At 44.7% G+C, this 18858-nt stretch overlaps 1 protein-coding gene across 1 annotated transcript in view; it reads right to left on the bottom strand.

Annotated features, from left to right (window-relative positions):
• Positions 1-1590: 1590 nt before the first annotated feature.
• The window catches only part of CDK15 (cyclin dependent kinase 15), an 89770-nt gene continuing 72502 nt past the window's right edge, over positions 1591-18858 (bottom strand). The window contains exons 12-14 of the mRNA XM_058549616.1: positions 16679-16818; positions 6145-6286; positions 1591-3720 (exon numbers count right to left, since the gene is read on the bottom strand). Of these exons, the coding sequence (XP_058405599.1) occupies positions 6177-6286; positions 16679-16818 (250 nt within the window). The 3' untranslated portion in view covers positions 1591-3720; positions 6145-6176. The remainder of the gene's footprint in view (positions 3721-6144; positions 6287-16678; positions 16819-18858) is intronic.

The raw sequence follows: 18858 nt of genomic DNA, 5'->3' as shown, positions 1-18858 counted from the left end.
AGCCCAAGCATGACTTATCTTCCATTATAATTAAAGAGGGTAATTTTGTCAATTTCTACTTAAAGAAAATATTCTTTAAAAAGAAAAGTCTACTTGTTCTTGCAACAATAGGATCTTACTGTAATTCCAAGTATAGCCTCTCCACAGCTGTTCAAAAGTCTTTATTAGACAATCTTGGATTGAGACGGGCCCTTAGAGGTCAGCTGTTCTAATCTCCAATGTGGACTCCCTCCTACAGCTTTCCATACCTCCCAAGTGCAGAGGAAGTCCTCTACTGCTGTGGGAGCTCATTCCACTGGTGGACAGGTGAAAGTGTTCGAGAACTCTTCCTGAGGCATCAAAAGTAGCAACTCTGAGATGTGCAACTATAACATACAACTATCTACTGGGGCTTTGGGGAAAAAAAGGAGGAGGATTGGCAATAGATGTTAGCTCAGAGCCAGTCTTCCTCAGCAAAAAGAGGAGGATTAGCATGGATGTTAGCTCAGGGCTGATCTTCCTCACAAAAAAAAAAAAAAAAAAGTAGCACCTCTGAGCTTTCAATGTACTTGTCCTGGCTCTGCAGCCCCCCAGGAGGGCCAGCCCCTTGGCTCCGTAAAACCCTCAGTCCTCTGGAGGGCGTTCCTCTGCCCCCTGGGTTTTCTATTTTGGGCTCTTCCTCCTGTGCCTTGGTCTCCAGGCCCCCTATTCTCCTAGCAGCCCTCCTTAGAGCATGCAACAGAGTTGGGGTTGAGGGTGAGGACAGTACAGATTTTGAAGACAGAGAGTCTAAGCATCAAATTCTAGCTACTTAAACTTGACTCTGTTCTTCTCTGCAAAGAGGGGAACAACTACACCTACCTCTTGGTCTTGTTAAGAGGAGGAAACAGGATTAGCTCTGTAAACTAACAGATGCACAGTAAATACTTCAACATGATGTTTCTTTCAAAGTGTGATGGGCAGAGTTAAACTTAACAATAATTTAGATGTGATCTGATCAGTAGAGAGTAAACCATTTCCCTTCTCTGGGACTCTCTTATTCCTTCACGTATATCACCTAAAAGTATTACCATTATTTTTTGTGGGCAGTCAGACAAACTATTAATTCATACTGTACTTAAAAAGTGCCGATTTCCACTAAGTCACAGCCTTAATTAACTTGTTGACATTTTAAGCCTAAAGTGTAAGAAATTAGATCAGATGAAATTTGATAGGAATAAATGTTGTATTGGCTTGTTGCTCTTTAGCTTTTTTATGTATTTTTAATACACTTTATTTTTTAGAGCAATTTTAGGTTCATAGCAATATTCAGCAGAAGTTACAGAAATTTCCCATATACCCCCTGCCCCCACACACGTGCAGCCTTCCCTATTATCAACATCTCCCACCAGAGCAGTACATTTGTTACAACTGATGAATCTACATTGACACATCATTATCATCTAAAGTCAGTAGTTTATGTTAGGATTCATTCCTAGTGTTATATATTGTATAGGTTTGGACAAATTTATAATGACATGTATCCACCATTATCATATCATGCATAGTTTCACTGCCCTAAAAACCCTCTGTGCTCTGTCTGTTCATCACTCCCTCCCTCCTAACCCCCAGCCACCACTGATCTTTTTACTGTCTCTATAGTTTTGCCTCTTCCAGAATGTTATATAGTTGGAATCATACAATCTGTAGCCTTTTCAGATTGGCTTCTTTCACGTAGTAATAAGCATTTAAGTTTCCTCCATGTCTTTTCATGACTTGAAAAGCTCATTTCTTTTTAGCATTGAATAATACTTCATTGTCTAGATGTAGTACAGTTTATTTATCCATTCACCTACTGAAGGACATCTTGGTTGTTACCCAGTTTTGGCAATTATGAATAAAGCTGCTATAAACATCTGTGTGCAGGTTTTTGTGTGGACATAAGTTTTCAGCTCCTTTGGGTAAATATCCAGGAGCACGGTTGCTGGATCTATGGTAAGAGCATGTTTAGTTTTGTAAGAAACCACCAAACTCTTCCAAAGTGGCTCTACCATTTTGCATTCTCAGCAACAACCAGTGAGAGTTCCTGTTGCTCCACATCCTCATCAGCATTTCGAGTTGTCAGTGTTCCAGAATTTGGCCATTCTAATAGATGTGTAGTGGTACACATTAGCTTTTAGCAAGGTCTCAGTCTTTTGAATCATAGTCTAATGCTAAATATCAGCTGCCTCTTCAAGAGTTGAGTATTCTGCAGATTTGATAGGTATGTGATTACTAGAAAGATCACAGATATTGGAGACAGCCAGATCTGAGATTTGTACCCTAACTCTGGTGTACTACCATGGAGGAGTTATTTAACTTCTCTGAGCCTCAGTTTCCTCTTTTGTAAAATGGAAATAATAAATTAATGATAACAGTACTTACTTCAACGAGTTGTATAAATAAATCATGCACCTTCTCTGATTTTGTTCAAGTGATTAATAAAAATATTTGACCAGAATGGGACTCAAGACCAAACCTTGTACCACACCACTATCGGCCTGTCTCTAGGCTGCATGACCACCATTCTTTGAGCACAGACATCTGCCCCATCAACCAGCCCACATGGTTTCATCTTTCAGGTATATCTGGACAGGCTTTGTCAAATGCCTTTCTAACATCAAATACTCACTAAGGTAGATTTCTTTGGACTGTTTGTATGCATTTTTCCTTCTTCCATCTCAGACTTTGGGTGGATAGGTACTACTGTTTAATTCTCTCTTAATTAGTTCCTCTTTGTTTTTCTAAAGGATATATAGAGGTCTCTGGTTTCTAGGCTACTACATTTTCTGAGTAGACGATCCCTAGACAAAGTAATTTGAATTTCCCTGGCTTCTTTCAGAATGAGTCATTGTAAAAAGTGATACCTAAGCTAGCCGAGACAGATCTCTCATTTTATTTGATGGTTATGTGAGTGCACACATGCACGTGTGTCTGATGGTGCAACAGGGCTTGAATTACGTCTTTGCAATTCTTTGCTCCTATCTATTTATTCAGTATCTCTACCATCAAATCAGAGCTTAGATTCCTCATCACTTCTGCTATCATCACAGACAATTAGGATTCAGTAGAAAGAGGAGATAGCTCGAAATTTAATTCTAACCAGCAGCTCAATCCAAACTCCTCAAATCTGGCTGGGGTGGGGTGGTAATGTGTTTATAATCCAGTTAGGGAAGGAGGAAGCGCCCCCTAGGAAATCATAACAAAGAGTCTTAAGCAAGTCTTTCTGTCGACAACTTTACCCAAGAAACCATCTTTCCTGGAGACTTTTTCTAAACTTTAGACTAATCCTCTCCTTGCCACAGAAGTCCTTTTGTTGGGAGAAATTGTGAGTGAACACAGGAGGGACAGGCCTCTCTAAGCACCAGCTCTGGCTCCCAATTCTTTCAGTTGTCAGTCTCCATCCATCCTGTGGTCCTTCCAGCCCAGAAGTCTCTCTATCAAATCACAAAATGGATGAAGTTATTCAGAAGTTCTCTTCTCAGACTATTTCAGTCTATGTCTAATTTTTGAGCCAATCACCTTTAAATTTTAGGCAAATGACAATAGCAATAACCTTCTATTGCTTTTTCTTCAAGTATTATGACCATTGCCTTGGATCTCATATTTAAAAGATTTCAGGTCACAGGTGATGGTATAAAACCCCTGGTCCAGTGTGGAGTTAGATTTGAAGCTTCTTAGTAAACTCAAGCATATTAAAACTGAAATAGCAGTAATGTAGCCCTGGAAGTAAATGAAGAATAAACAAAATCAAAATAATGAATAACATCGTACAGATTTAGTAAGAAAACCTGTCAAACGCTATTGCAAAGTTATCAATAGAATTATATATATTGATAGAAATGGTGATAATAAATTATAACAGAAGTAGTTTCTTACCCCTGGTAATAAAAACTAAGAAAGTTTTAAAAATAACCAAAATCTATCTCTGGGTGTACAAACCACAGTTGTACCTCACCACACCCCACTGTTCAAAACATGCCAAGCCTTGAAATAGTACGTGTAAACGGCCTGGCACGTGGTGTGTACCCAGTACCTTTATTTCCCTTCTGTTTCTCTATTGCAGGCATTGGTACACATTTTTTCCATACCTGAAACTGACATTTTGAGGATCTTTTAAGAGTCTTAATTTTCAGGCATTGCTGACAGTTACAAGTCCTAATATCCCAATTTACATTTTGAATCTCCTGAAAAGTGAATATTTTAACATAAATTCAATTTAGTGGAAAAGACTTACAGGCCCCAAGTGTCTGTGGGTCTCTTCAACTCCAGAGCTCCCCGATTTGGCTGATCCCAAGCCGTTTACTAAACAATTTAATTGCTCTAGCTTTTTTCCCTATTGTGGTTCATCTCCTATGGGTTTTATCTCCTTACATTAGCACCAAGGGCCTGGGGACATCACGAGATTACTCCTATAGTGGCTAAGTCTGCCTCCTCCCTTCTTCCATTGCTGGCACAGGCATCAACTCTGACTCAGCATTTAATTGATTTTCTATTGTGGCCAATTTATATCTACAGGTAACAATTCTTTGTGGAAAGTCACTGTAGATCAGAGAGGCAAGATTATCTTTCTACCTTCTGGCTGCTTAGTAAAACAAAATAACAACAACAAAAGAAATAATAGTAATGCTAATGGAGCACAACGATCTGAGACCATTACCATTCAATGTCTTTGATAATTTTACGAAGGGCAAATCCTTCACTTTATAGAATGTAGCTAAAGTACATCCTATTTTCATAACTAGTGGGTTTAAAATGGCATAATTACACAGTAAAATCTCTGCTCTAGAAAATATTTTGCTTGGGAAGTACCATATTATTGTATTGCCTATTGTAATTTCAATTGTATATTGTCAAAACAAAAACTTAGGTATTTCAAAAAATGCTCTGAGGAAACAGCTGTAATTTTAAACTTCCCTGATCTTTCCATATTTCTAAGCACAACGATCTTAGAAAATCCAGAAGGCAGACATCCTTAGATGTGTATGGGCCTTTAAATATCAGCAGCCAGAGAGAGATCCAAGAGAAAGTGGTGAAGAGCTGAATCCTGCCATGTGAATGACGTGGCGAGGCAAGTGGCGGTGTAGGGAGTATGCCAGTGGATACCATCTAGGCCCCAGAAGTTCTGTTAGGAAGCACAGCCAAGCTATGGTGGCCAAATCATAGTCCAATGCTTGTAGCTTACCTAAAGGGCTGGCTGGCTGGCTCTGGGTATGGGTCCCCCTCGATTCCTCTATCTAGATTACTGTCCTCTCCACCCACCATGGAAGGCCCAGCGTGGGAAGTGCTCTTGTAACACCTAGCAGTGTCTGTACTATGGTGGCTTTCAGAGCTGTCCCACCTGGCTTCCTGTGCTTACCAGCAGAACTCCCTTTAGGGTATGGTGCCTTTGGGAAAACCCTCCACAGCACCCCTTCCTCCTCAAGATTACTTTGGAAGGCTGGGATGCCCTGGGCTGACTGAGGAGACTCCTGCAAGCAGCTGTGTCTGTGATGTTTGTGGATGGCTCCGGCCTCTCCATCAGGCCCTTGTGTTCCCAGAACTCCCCCTGAATGAGAGGACTCCCTGTGACTCCTGTGCAGAAAGGGTGGCCTAAGAAGCCTGGAGAGCGGTGACTGGATCCTCTAAAACCACCTCCTGGGCGGGCCAGACTCTGAGCCAGGTGGGGGCCGGCCAGGTGGTAATTTGCACCATACGGTGACCAACCATCCTGGTTTACCTGGGACAGTGTGAGTTTTAGCACTGAACGTCCCACAATCCAGGACACCCCTCAGATTCAAGCAAATGGGGACAGTTGGTCACCCTGACCTCTGGCTTTGCCCTATCAGCCGACAGAGCGAACTGTGTAGCGAAGGGAATACAATGTGCCAGAGTGCTCCTTTACTCCATGTGTCAGCTGAAGGCCTTACGATGGCCTGTAGTTCTGTCTTAGTCCGACTGCTTCTCTGGGAGTGGGAGAGACACATGATGCACACTGCCATCCTCCTTTCTCAGCCTGAAGAGGCCGGGCCAGCAGTCCCCAGGGTAGGAATGAAGAGCCAGACAAAGAAAAGAGGTGCTCCGACTCCGTGAACAATGTCGTCTCCATCTGGCAGCGATCGATTTTCAATTCTGTCCATAAGGAGCCTCACTGTTGGGACCACGTACCTGGAAGGATCTTGGTGACGTCGCCTTTCTTTTCACCAGCCTTTCCTAAGCCGGCCTGGGTGACGACCTTTCCGGTAGGAGGGCAAAAGGTCACACATTTCTGGCTTTAGCCTCACTCCTGAGACCGTAAACAAAGACTCCTCTATAGGGAGGAAAAGAGAAAAGCATCGATATTTTATTTCCTGGGATCTTTCATGTTGTATTTTTTACTTCTGTTGTAATATTTTTCACCCGAAGAGACATCAAAACATGAGCCAGACTTATCCACCAATTATTTACGCTGACTCCTGGATAACTCACTTTACTGAATGCACTAATAGTTGTTAAGTGCCTCCTATTCAACTCAATTCCATGCATGTCTATCAAATGAACACTGGGTAAAGCATAGTGCTAGGTGTGGAAGGTGGTAAAAACAGGAATAGAACTGGGAGAGACACATACACTACAAACAAGGGCCAAAAGTGAGGTGCAAACACAGAATGGTGACAGCCCCTTTCCAAGGTCTACTGAGGAGCAGGAAAAAACATGGACCAGCACCCTTTGAGCCGTGAAGGATGACCATGCTCTCAACAGTCAAGGACTTCAGGGAGGATATTCCTCGCTGGGGGATCAGTATGAGCAAAGGCCTGGAGGAAGGAAAGTGTTGGAGAGAACTGCAAATAATCATGCCTGGTTAGAGCAAGACAGACCAGAGATAAAGTTAGGAAAATAGGTTGGAACCAGGGGAGTTAATATCAAGCCAAGGAGTCTGGACATTAGTCCCAGTGATGATAGGCAGTGACTGTCACGCTGGCCCAGAGATGTTTTGGAAAGTTTCAAGTCCTGTTACATGAGATACATTACACAGTCTCTGTAAACAGACTCTAAGGGGCAACTTTTGAAAATTAAAAAAAAAAAATTGAAGTATATATTTATATATATATATTTATACACACTACCTTTGTCCTCTGATTTGTGTATTTGGTTAGTTTGGAAGGCTGGTAGTTCGCATTTTTATAAATGCCTGTGTTTGCTAAATGTGTGTTGTTCCTGGGTGCTTACTATGCTAAAGATATGGGCCAAGTCCTCCAAAAGTTAACATCTGCAAAATGGGGATAATAAAACTTCCAGGCAGATTGCTCTAAGTTTAAAGAAGATAATACATGCAAAGCATCTTGGGTTGTTCCTGATACACAATGTATTTTTAATGACTAGTTAGCCACTGTTACAAGCATCAGCATAGATACCATCTGAGAAAAACAGCAAGAGGCAGCAGCCACACTGTCCCCAAGGCACGTCCACACAACCCGCCCAGGGCATCCTTCCACTCAGGTGTTGCTTCTCCAAGGCCCACAGTCTGCACAAACCTGGGTTGCTCTAAATATCTCACAATTTAACAAAAAGAAAAGCTTCTAGTTTTGGCGCACTGAAAGCATAAAATGCCTTAACAATATTGTTTGCTGGAAGCTGCTCACACCCAGAGGGAAGAAATAAACCTGCAATGCTGGCTCTGCCTCGCTGGGCCTAGACTTCTGCCTCCGATGCCGTGGGTCATCAGTGGCCCTGACTCTTGGTTTGGAGTTATGTATTTGCTGGGCTGGAAAGAGGAGGCATCAGGTTTTGTTGATATGCATAATACATTTCCACAGGAACATTATAATTTGTAATTTCGTATTCTACTTTCTTTTAGCTCATGTCATAGCATAAACAGTCAAAGAGTTAAAATAAACAGCATGTAAACTTTACAGATTACTCTCAAATCAACTCAAGTCCAAACCATCATAGGAACTTCCCTTGGGGAGAAGTGTCCTCTTGCCTTGGGGACAGTGGCATGAAGATTTCCCTCAGTCTTCCTTGCCCCTGAAAAGCAGCAGCTCCTCAAAAGCAAGGAGAGAGGGAAGAGGGAAAGAGGGGGAGAGAGAGAGAGAGGGAAAGAGGGGGAGAGAGAGAGAGAGGGAAAGAGGGGGAGACAGGGAAGAGGGAAAGAGGCAATAAAAGGGAGAGAGAGAGGGAAAGAGAGGGATTGAGGGAGAGAGAGGAAGAGGAAGAAGGTGGAAGTTGGAGAAGAGAAAAAGAGGAGGAAGAAGAAGAAAGGAGAGAAGAGAGAGAAAGAGAAACATTATCTGGCAGAACGGTGCCAGGACAGCAACCAAAGGGAGTTAATCAAAGGGATTCCAACTTGGCAGTGGACTGCTCGATTCTCCTTCCCAACTCAAAGAAACAGAAAAGGAAAACAAGGGGGGAACAAAAGAAAGAAGGGAAAAGCAGCGGAGCGGCTCTCCCCAGCAACCTCACAAACGCAAACCCTTCCATCCGCCTGACTGTCATTAGCTTCCTGAGTCTGACAGCATAATTATCGCAGCTGCTTTGCGCTTAGAATAAATAAATACGCAAGAGGGCGTTTAAAAAATTTTTGAGAAGGGAAATTCAGTCATCTAGACAGTCAGTAGGACAAGTTTATTTAAAACTTTTAGATTCTTATGTATTTAGATCATTTCGGAACGAGATAATGAGATAGTTGTCTTTCAATCTAATTGAGTTCCTAAGCTCCTGGCTGCTGGCTGTCACCCCTTTCAAACTTAGCTGTGACTTTCCTTCCTTTAGAAATCTGATCCTGCTGTCTCCATTCACTCTTCCTGGGCTGATAACCTGGTGAGGGCTCCGGTGCACTGGAGTGCAGAAAGTGACTTAATAGGATTGAGGAGCTAAATAACCTTTCACAGGAAACGAGATAATCAAATCTCTTTACTCGCCCATAATGGCTAAAAGAGAAAGTCCAAGTTGAAAAGAAAGCTTGGAAATTAAACCATCATTTCAAAATGTCTTGTAATTTCCCTTGTCACGTGGTCTTTGTGCTGCTCTTACACATCATCAATCCATCAGCCCGAGCTGCTTAGTGCATTTAATTATCCAGAGTGCACGCCGCCTCGTGACTCCGCGGTAATCTGAGTTCGTGTGTGTGTGTGTGTGTGTGTGTGTGTGTGTGTATGTGCGTGGATAAGCTTCATATCTTCAAAGCCCACAGGATCACACAGTGCTTTAAATTGAAGTTGCTAACTAACACGGAGTGCTCTTAAAACTCTGACTAGGGGCACAGCACATGTGCATTTCCGATTAAAGTGGATGATCTTTCCTTTTAAAATTAATTAGTGCCTATTTATCTTTTCCTCTCCCTCCCGCCGCTCATTCTCCCAGGACCACATTTATATGAACAGTCTTGCATTCAGTAAGTTAAAAGCTTTATAAAGTAAATATTCTATCAATCTGGGGTAAAGGAAACTAGTGTTAACCCATTGTGTAGATTGAGAAATTGAGGTTTAGGAAGGCCAATAAGGCATGTTATGCTGGGAAAAAAGAAGAAAACTCAGGTCCTTTAACTGTCAATCCAGAGCTTGGGCTCCCTGTACCATTTGTCTTACCTCATCTTTTAAACAGTAAACACAATGTAACATCAACATTACAGAACACTTTGAAAAAGGAAAGAAATTACCCACAGTCCCCCTAAACTAGAAGAGCATTTCTATATTTGTACATGAGCTTTCAGCTTTGTTGATATGCATAGTACACTTTCACAGGTACACTACAATATGCAATTTTGTATCCTACTTCCTTTAGCTCCTGTCATAGCGTAAACATCTCCATATCACCACCCACTCCTGTGAATTATCACTGTAAACGGTTACATAGTACTGTATGCTCAGTCAGTATACCAACATTTGTCCATCCGGTTCTCTAGTGTTGAATATTTAGATTGTTTCTTTTATTTTTATTGCACAATTTTTTTAAATTACAGACAACACTGCAATGAACATTTTTATGCATCTAGGTTTTTTTTTCCCTGCTCAATTGTTTCTTCGGATAATTCCAGGAATGAAAGTATAGGATTGGAGGTTGTGACCATTTCTGTGATGTGACCATTTCTCCTGATGTGCTTGCCACAATGCTTTGCAAATGTTGCCCCAGCTTACACCACCATCAGCAGAGAATCACTTCACCACAACCTCACCAGCACTGGGAGTCATTAGGCCGAGGGGAAAAATAACTACTTTAACAGTTATTTGTATCTATTTCATCACTAGTAAGGCTGTCTATTTATTCTATGTGTTAATATGCTCTTTTTTTTCCTTTACATAAATTGCTAATTAATGCCTTTGCCCAATTTTCCATTGGATTCTTGATATTTTTCTTATACAATTGAATGAGTTATAGTGAAACGAAAAAATAACCACTATTGATTAAGAAATTTTAAAACTCAACGGTGATTGTGTGTTACCAAAAAAAATCCCAAAAAACAGAAAAAGAAGGGCTTGCCCGGTGACATAGAGGTCGTTCGCGTGCTCCGCTGCGGCGGCCCAGGGTTCACGGGTTCAGATCCTGGGTGCGCACGGACGCACCCTTGTCAGGCCATGCTGTGGCGACGTCCCCTATAAAGTGGAGGAAGATGGGCACGGATGTTAGCCCAGGGCCAGTCTTCCTCAGCATAAAGGGGAGGATTGGCAACAGATGTTAGCTTAGGGCTAATCTTCCTCACAAAAAAAACAAAAACAAAAACAAACAGAAAAAGAACAGGAACTAAGACAAGATGACGTTGAGGACTGAGGAAGAGGTCAGGGGCATGAGTCTCTATTAAACATAAATTTGAGCCCTTTTAATTGTGAGATATTAAACATGTTACCTGGAGACACGTGGAATCTTTCCTGGGCAGGCTTTAAGATAAACATAGACAGAGCATGAGATGGTGGAAAGGTCAGAGGGCTGGGAGTCAAGATCTTGCTTCTAATCTTAGTTTTTCTACCAAATTCCCATGTGATATTTAACAAGCAGCAATGAAGACTGGGAAGAGAGTGGCTTGGGAGTCTGGCTTGAAGTCAAATCTTGGCCCTTCCACTTACTAGCCGCATGACTTTGAGCAATTTACTTAGCCTCCCTCAGTCCCAACTTTCTAATATGTAACATGAGGATAATAACTCCAGCCTCACCAGTTAGGATACAGATTGAATGGGAATTTCTGTAAAGCACAGAGATGCCCAATAAATGGCAGCTACCATTATTCTTTCCTGGTGTCAGGGACTCATCTGACAATGAAGATTTGGAATAGTGAGTCTCTAAGATCCTTTCCCACTCAATGGGTCTCTAACTCTTTCCTGAATGGTTTGTCTTTACTTGGAGACTCTTTCAGCCCCAAATGCTAACAAATTGAACCAATTTAACGGCTTAGTGGGGTTGAGGGACTTGGTTTACCCAGACTTCTCCTGGCAACACAACTCTGTGCAACACCATAAGCCAAGTCTCAACCCCAAATCTCGTCTAATGCGTTAAAATCAGTTGAGGACAGCTTTGTGCATAGCAGGTGAAGAAGTGTGTGATGGAGGACACTTCCTAACTTGCTTCTTAATGTATGGCTTCTTAAGTACTGATTAATGGAGGATTTAAAAGGTAGAGAGAGTGGTCTGAGTTAGGTTAGAAACTCCTAGAAGCAGAATGGAGTTGAGAGACCTGGCTCAGAATCTCCCTTTCTTTGTCCCCATCATCCCCAAGCCCTGAAACCTGGCCTCTAGAATGACAAAGTATTCTGGTTAAAGTTTGAATAGACTAGACAATAAAAGCAACAAACAGAACAGATTTGTATCGTCAGCATAAAAAGAGCTAAACTAAATTTCACTAGTACGTGTTAAAGAATGTTTAAATTGTTGCAAGAAGGCATACAATGATAAGGAGTAAAAACTAGGATAGAATATGAGTCAGGATTGTGCAACCATTATTAAAAAGAAGACACCTTCAGAACGACATTAGATCGTATTGCAAGGAGGGTGACATTCCTCTCTCTGGATGTCCTTCCGTCCCAACCATCCAGGCCCCATGATCTTTCAAGACCCACTCACAGAGCCATCCTGGATCCCCACAACCAGAGTTAATCTCACCTCCTCCTAACACCCAGAGTACTTTACATTTGATCTGTGGCTGTTTATATAATTGTCTCATTTCCTAAGGATTGTAAGCTCTTTGAGGACAGTGTCTATGGCTAATTCACTTTTGTATCCCTCAATATCACGCCTAATAGACCCTCAGTAGGTCTTCCGTGAATGCGCTGGAACATAATTCTCCCACTATGTTAGAAACCTGAGTCTACATTGGGTCCATAGTCTCAGAGATAAACAAAATAATTGAGATAGGTTCAGAATAGAATAATGAAACAAAATGATTAAAGAGTGAGAGAAATAGAATCTATATGGAAGGGGGTCAAAGGAATTCAGCCTAGAAAAGTGACCTTTGGAAAGTGATACCAAAGGATCTTCAAATATATTAAAGACATAATATTAAAAGAAAGGCTGAGGTTCTTTTATTGGAAAAAAACAAAAAATCACTCAGATTTTGATGGGGCAATATGAATAAGGCTCGCTGAGGGCTGAGGAACCACCAGCGTATGTACAGATACCAGGTGGTGTGATGCGGCTGGAGGCCAATGCCACGGCCTCTTCCATCCCCACAAGTAAGGGGCGGACGACCATAAGAAGGACTCTGGCAAGTTGTTTTTGCAAAACTACTTGTGAAACAATTGTAAGCTTTTAAGTTTTAGGATTTTTCTTTTTCCTAAGATGCTGAAACCTGTTTTAAAGGAAAAGGGGGATTTAGTCCAGGAAGAAATGGGAAAGACTCAAGCCTGGGATTGGAAAAGCAGAATGGGAGCAACCCACAGAGAGACAGCCTTTGATGTCCTGACGATCAAGGCCTGGGGCTTAAGGACCAGACTCTTAAATCGCGTGGCATTCACGGCCCCAGATAAAAACGTACTTTTGGGGATCAGTGTCTGTGGTTCACAATGGCTAGCTTCCAAAATCAGTCTTCACTTTCCAAGGGTAACATTTGGAAGGCTCCCTGCAGGAACGGAGTGGAGCCTATTTCTAGAAGGGGCAGCTTAATGATTTTCTACTCCCCCTACCCCCAAATCATTACACAGTCCTCATTTCCCAGAGCCCAAGTTCATGCTGAGGGCAGAGGGAATTAAACGAAGAAGCTGAACCTGCAGCTAAGATTAGAGAAGTTGCCACTGGCCTAATTTTAGGTCCTGGCAGCCCCAGCTGACATCCTGCTGCTGCCTCAGCCTGAGGATCACAAGTGCAGCCGTAAGCCGGGCACTGAGTGGGAAGAACATCTCCCTGGCCATCTGCAAAAGCAATTAGCTTGCTGTTGGGTGTGTTTTGAGAGAGACTACCAATAATTTCTCCTTCAACAAATGTTTCTTCAGGTGTTCAAGAGTCAAGCAGGGACGATGTCAGCACTTGGCAGAAGTTCCCGCCTGCCTGCCATTTTAACATTCACACTTCTCCCCCTCAGAGAGCTCTCCAGAAGAGAACCAATCCTGGAATCCCTGGATTCTCATGGCAAGTAAGCCCCCATTTCCTCTGGCCATCAGCTTGCTGCCACAACCTAGAGAGAGTGTCGTTCAGGATTTCTCAGCTTCGTGAAAACAGACATGGACGGATGGGAGCGATCTTGAATTTCTTGGGGAATTTCCATGCCACTCTTCCACTGGGAATTTAGGCTGTCTTTCCACTCTTCACACATTTCCCAGCCACAGGTTTCATGCTTAAATTGTCTTCGTCAGAGGGCAGACAATACGAGCTGGCATCTCCCAGATCAAAGGGGAAACCGAATATATTTTAAAGTGACAACTTTGTTATCCCGCAACCAGAATAAAACCAGAATAATAAAATGATATAAATATAAACCCCTAAATGATTCCATACTGAAATGCCACCAGAGAGCAACATTTCTTGCATAATTATGCAACTTTCTTTACAAACCACTCACAAGAGCATGTCTTATTTCTGCCAAATTCTTCGGCCTGGGGCAGCCCATCCTGGGGATGGAGATTCTGTGTCCCTGCAGGTTGGGAACGTTGACAACCAGACAGGTGCTCCCTGTCTGCCAAGGAGGCTCTTAATAAAGGCTCATTGCTGTGGGCAGTGAAAACATAGGCTGGCCCTGCCAGGCCAGGAGAGCACATCCCTTAGTGGACGTGTCCATGGGGAGGGTCACTGGGGTCAAGGCGCACAAGCTGTGGCCCCAGCTGCTTCTCTCTCTCCCTCTATTTTTCTTTCCAATTTTCCTGGGAGCTTTGCTTTCCCTGTCTACTTGTCCCACGTCCTATCTGTTGGTCTGTCTCTAAAGCTGCTTCTGCACCCCCTCCCACATGCACACATACACCCCCCACCATCCTCCCCCTGTCTCCTGGCGCCGGCCCTTTCATCTTCTCCCTCAGGGATTCGCGATGTCGCTGCAGGAAGTGCTTGTCGGCCGAGGCAGCGGCAGCAGAGCCCTGTGGCTTTGACAAACCTCATTTAATTGGGAGGAAGCCAGGAGAATTTGAAAGAACTGAAACATCCACGAAACTCCTTTTATCAGGCATAATTTAAACTCTGCATGGAAAAACCCCTATATGTATAAAGAAAAGTCAACTTCCCTCCTGCTGTGAGCACTCCTGTCTCCCCCCACTGCAGGCAGGCTCCTGCAAGATTCCATCTTTTCATTTTTCTATAAGTGTCAAAGTAGATTTGGGCTCTGTGGCTGGGCGAACAGAGAAGGAATACAGATCGGTCTCTCTCTTACACTTTTATGTGCCCGTGAGCACACACGCAGAGGACAGACAGACACACAGAGATGCATGTGCAGAGCCCCTCTATTGGTGGCTTTGCTTCGGTGGCCAGGAAGAATCAAACCCAAGTTTCCACCCTCCCTTCAGGTGGCACAGTGATTGTTTCTTCCTAATGACTCTCCTCCTGCAGAAGCTGGGGCCCAGACAACTTTGAAGGTCCCCGACAACGGTTCTCAGTATGTAGAATAATAGATCCTGGAGGAGGGCAGTGGGGAAGTTTCTTTAAGTGGAGAGAGGGGAGTGTGAGTATGTGTGTGTGTGAGAGAGTGTGTGTGTGTGAGTGAGAGTCTCTGAGTGTGTGTGTGTACGCCCAAGTGTGTATATTTGCCTGAAGTGGTAGTTAGCAGTCCCCAGCCCAAGAGAAGAAAGCTAAGAAGGAGGGATGCAGGGGCTCAGACTGGGAAGAGGGTGCTGGGATGGGAGCGGGGGAGCGATGGGGATGTGGTGGGGGTGAGGTAGCAGGAAGGGGTGAGAACTGCAGTCGCCTGGAATGTCTCTTACTCCACCCACATGCCAAACCACGTCCGTCCCCTCCTTCCAAATTCCAGTCCAGATTCACCTCCGGTCTAATCCCTCTCCCTTGAGTTATTCTGGTTCCTCCAAAGAACCGCCTTCAGTACACACGTATTCTCTGACCATCTGCAGCTCATTATGCACAGACTCGGGCTGTTGAGATGTGATTTGTGCTGCCACGTGTACAAGGGTCCCTGTTTCCTCTTCCTCACCCTCTTTTCCTCCCACTCTGGAGGATTCTCGAGGTCAAGGACAAGGCTCTTTTTTTCCTCAATTTTTATAGCACTTAATATGTTCTTGACACTTAATGGCAACTTAATAAATATTGACGAATGACTTCTCACAGGGTTAAGTAAGACGTTAACCCCCGTTGGATGATTATGGTTTTTTTTGGAGATCCTAAATGACTCACTTTAATAATAACATACCTCAAGACATCCCAAGCTAAGAGCCTTGGACCGTTGCGGGACTGTGCTGGATGCAGGCGAGCCGCGCTTCTGGCCAATCCTGGGGACTGCGGCCGGCGCGGCTGTCGAAGGCTCCCGGGCAGTGCCTCCCGCCCTGGCCCCATCCTCGCCCTCCGCACCCTATCCCTGCGCCCTCCTCCCAGCCTGAGCCCCTAGCCTTTCCTTCTTAGCTTTCTTCTTTCCGGCTTAGGACTTCTAAAAACTGTTTTCTGTTGCATGGTGGATGTTTTCAAGGAAACCCCACCTAAGGATAGTCACCCAAACAGCCGGGGCCGTGACCGCACTGCCCACGTCCTCCGCATGGCCCTTCCCGGCCACATTCTGAGAAACCTGAGCAGCGCTCCAGCCACATGATCCCTCAGCAGATTTCAGATTTGGAGGATGACTTCAGGCCCAGGCAGCAGAGCTGATTTCAGGGGAACTTGTGTTTCCCATGGGCGTCTGGCCTGGGCGGGCGCTCCCGCCCCCAGCGCCCCACCCCGGCGCTTCCTTCAGCAGCATCAGGTTACCAAGCAAGAAAGGCCCAGCTCTGCTCTCTGACATATCCATGTCACCTATCATCTTACTCCCCAGGGAAAGAGAGGGGGGTTGTTAGAAACTTTGGCTACTCCTGGCAGATGCCAGCGAAAGCAAACGACTCAGGGGCAGCCTTCATCTCGTCTGATTCTGAGCGTGCGAGTGTATGTGGAAGTGTTTGGATCATTACACGGAGGTCTGTCTCACCTCGACCCAGCAGCGCTTTCGAGCTTTAGAGAATCTCGTGCGAAACTCAGGCAAGGTTGGTCCCATCTCACTTCTCCCACGCAACTGATCTCCGAGCTCACTCCTGGTTGCAAATGCTACGATTCCCCGGCGCTCAGAGAAAACACTTAGACCCTGAGACTCACGCGTGTGCACGCACACACACTCACAGACGCACCGTCAGCAAGCTGGCGCAGCTGAGCCGGCAGGGCGCTGAAATAACCGTCAGCCAGCGCTTCCTGCGCCGAGACGCGGTCCCTCGGGAAGCTTTTCAGCATCTGTGAGGCCAGGTCTTCGGCTTCAGGAACCCTGCCCAACCTGGAAAAGTGGAAGAGAAAAAGTTCCTCCAGAGGCCTCCCTTCTGAAAAGTAAAGGGGAAGAAAGAAAAGGAGATGGCTAGAAGAGTGTTTCAAGTAGAATTTTCCTGGGATTAGTAACGTTGATGGCAAGCGGAAATAAGCCCCACAGGGAAACTCTTCCCTGTCATGTTACTAAGATGAAGGGAAAACTCTCAGCTTCTGTCATCCAGCGCCCCCACCCTCTGCCATGTCTCTGGCACCGTGTATACAGAAAGGACTCAGAATTGTAATTATAGAAGCAGAAACATATAATTAAGGATTCTTCTTTCAGGGACGCAGCAGCTCCCAGCGAGCAGAAAAGCCCCATTGGAAATATGCTTTAGGCTCTGGACTCCAAAGGCTGCGCTGCGAGCAGAGAATCCTGCAAGGGGAAGAGGGGGAGAGGCGACTCTGGAGGGGGAAGCTTGGGTAGAAAACACCCTTATTTACAGTGTTTCTGAAGCTCGGCTCCCAGGGTTATTAGCTAAGACACTGTCTTGGTTCCCACTGAGATGGAGCACAGGAAGAGAGACAATTAAGTTCCCAAATTACAGTAGACAAATCCTCAAGTTGACCCTATGTTGAGTTATAAATTTGGAGATGAGTAAATCCATTAATTGAGCAACTACTATGTGCTAGTAGGTGGTTGGCTCTGGGACAAACAGTCAAGACTCTGCCTCCAGCAGCTTAGTCTAGTAGAGCAGTCAGAGGCTAACCAAATGATCATACAAATGCTTAAGTCCCACCGTGAAGAAAAAGGCCCAGAGACCTGACTTAGTGTGGGAAGAGGTAGGCAGGGAAGGCTTCCCTGAGGAAGTGGCCTTTGCGCTGAGAGCTGAGGAATTGGGGCAGGGGAGGAGCAGGCGCTGCAGGCAGAGATCTGTGCTGCTCTTACAGACCCTGGGGAGGTGGGAGGGAGGAGAGTGAGTTTAAGGCAGGGAAGAAAGGCCAGTTGGCTTGCTGGCACAAGGAGGGGGAGTGGGCCAGATATGAAGCTGCGGGAGGGCGGGCCTTGTGGGGCTCCATGTTTGCTACTTACTTATAATGTTTTGAAAGTCTTTGCTAATCTAGTGCCAATCATTTAAGTGCACCCATCTCTAGAGCCCACAGACAGGTTTGCGAGTGGAAAACCACGAGATGGAAAACTGCAGATCCCAGGAGGTAATTAACTGCAGGACTGATGTCTGACATTCAGAATTATGGTGCGTGGCCATGCAAATCCCCAATTAAGCCAAAATCGATGAGCTTATATAATGTCGAATATACAAACCAACCAAAGCGACAAAGAACTGACACCCTTCCCCTTCCCAGGGGCCATGATGCAGTGACGCTGGAAGGCCTGGCCCAGAGTTGCAATTTGCCTAATTTTTGCATAAGATTTATATAAGAAACTGTCAGGTATCTGATTCCCATGACATAGAGCTGTTTCTATAAACAAATAACTGTACCTCAATCTCAGGAGTAATTGCTTCACAGACTGAAGATAGAGAAGAACTTTGCAAATCCCCATTCCTTGCAAATTTCCAGGCCCGTTAGCAGAGAAGGGCCCCTGGGCTGGAGGCTGCTCATTAGCTTGTGGCTGAAGAAGGGCTGGCGGGTGTTTTCTCCATCCAGGGTGCCCTCCCCAGGCACAGGTTTTCAGGCCAATAAATTGGGGCTTGGAGTGGGGAGCTGGAACACATCACTAGGGCCTGGTGGCGGTCTGGAAGGAGATTCAGTGAAAATCTCCTGAAAAAAGTTCTAGCTGGTCGCCGCACGCTATAGGGTGGTGGGGCGGAATGCGTGCCAAAATTGGGGCCTGCAGCCACTCTATGAATTTCCAGGGGCTGGGTGGCTGGTGATGGAGAGTGGGGAGCAATGCATGTGTCAGCTTCCACCTCCACCCCAATCAGGGATTTGTTCTCTCCCAACGCTCCCACCCACGGGCCCATAACAATTGAATTGTTACAGAATTGCTCTGTAGAAGGGGCTTGGGAACTGCAATCCGATTGGATAAGGAAGGCTAGGGGACCAGTTTTGG

This window comes from Diceros bicornis, chromosome 10 (genome assembly GCF_020826845.1).
Source record: "Diceros bicornis minor isolate mBicDic1 chromosome 10, mDicBic1.mat.cur, whole genome shotgun sequence".
NCBI classification, from domain to species: domain Eukaryota; kingdom Metazoa; phylum Chordata; class Mammalia; order Perissodactyla; family Rhinocerotidae; genus Diceros; species Diceros bicornis.
This window is presented reverse-complemented; position numbering and strand designations above follow the sequence as displayed.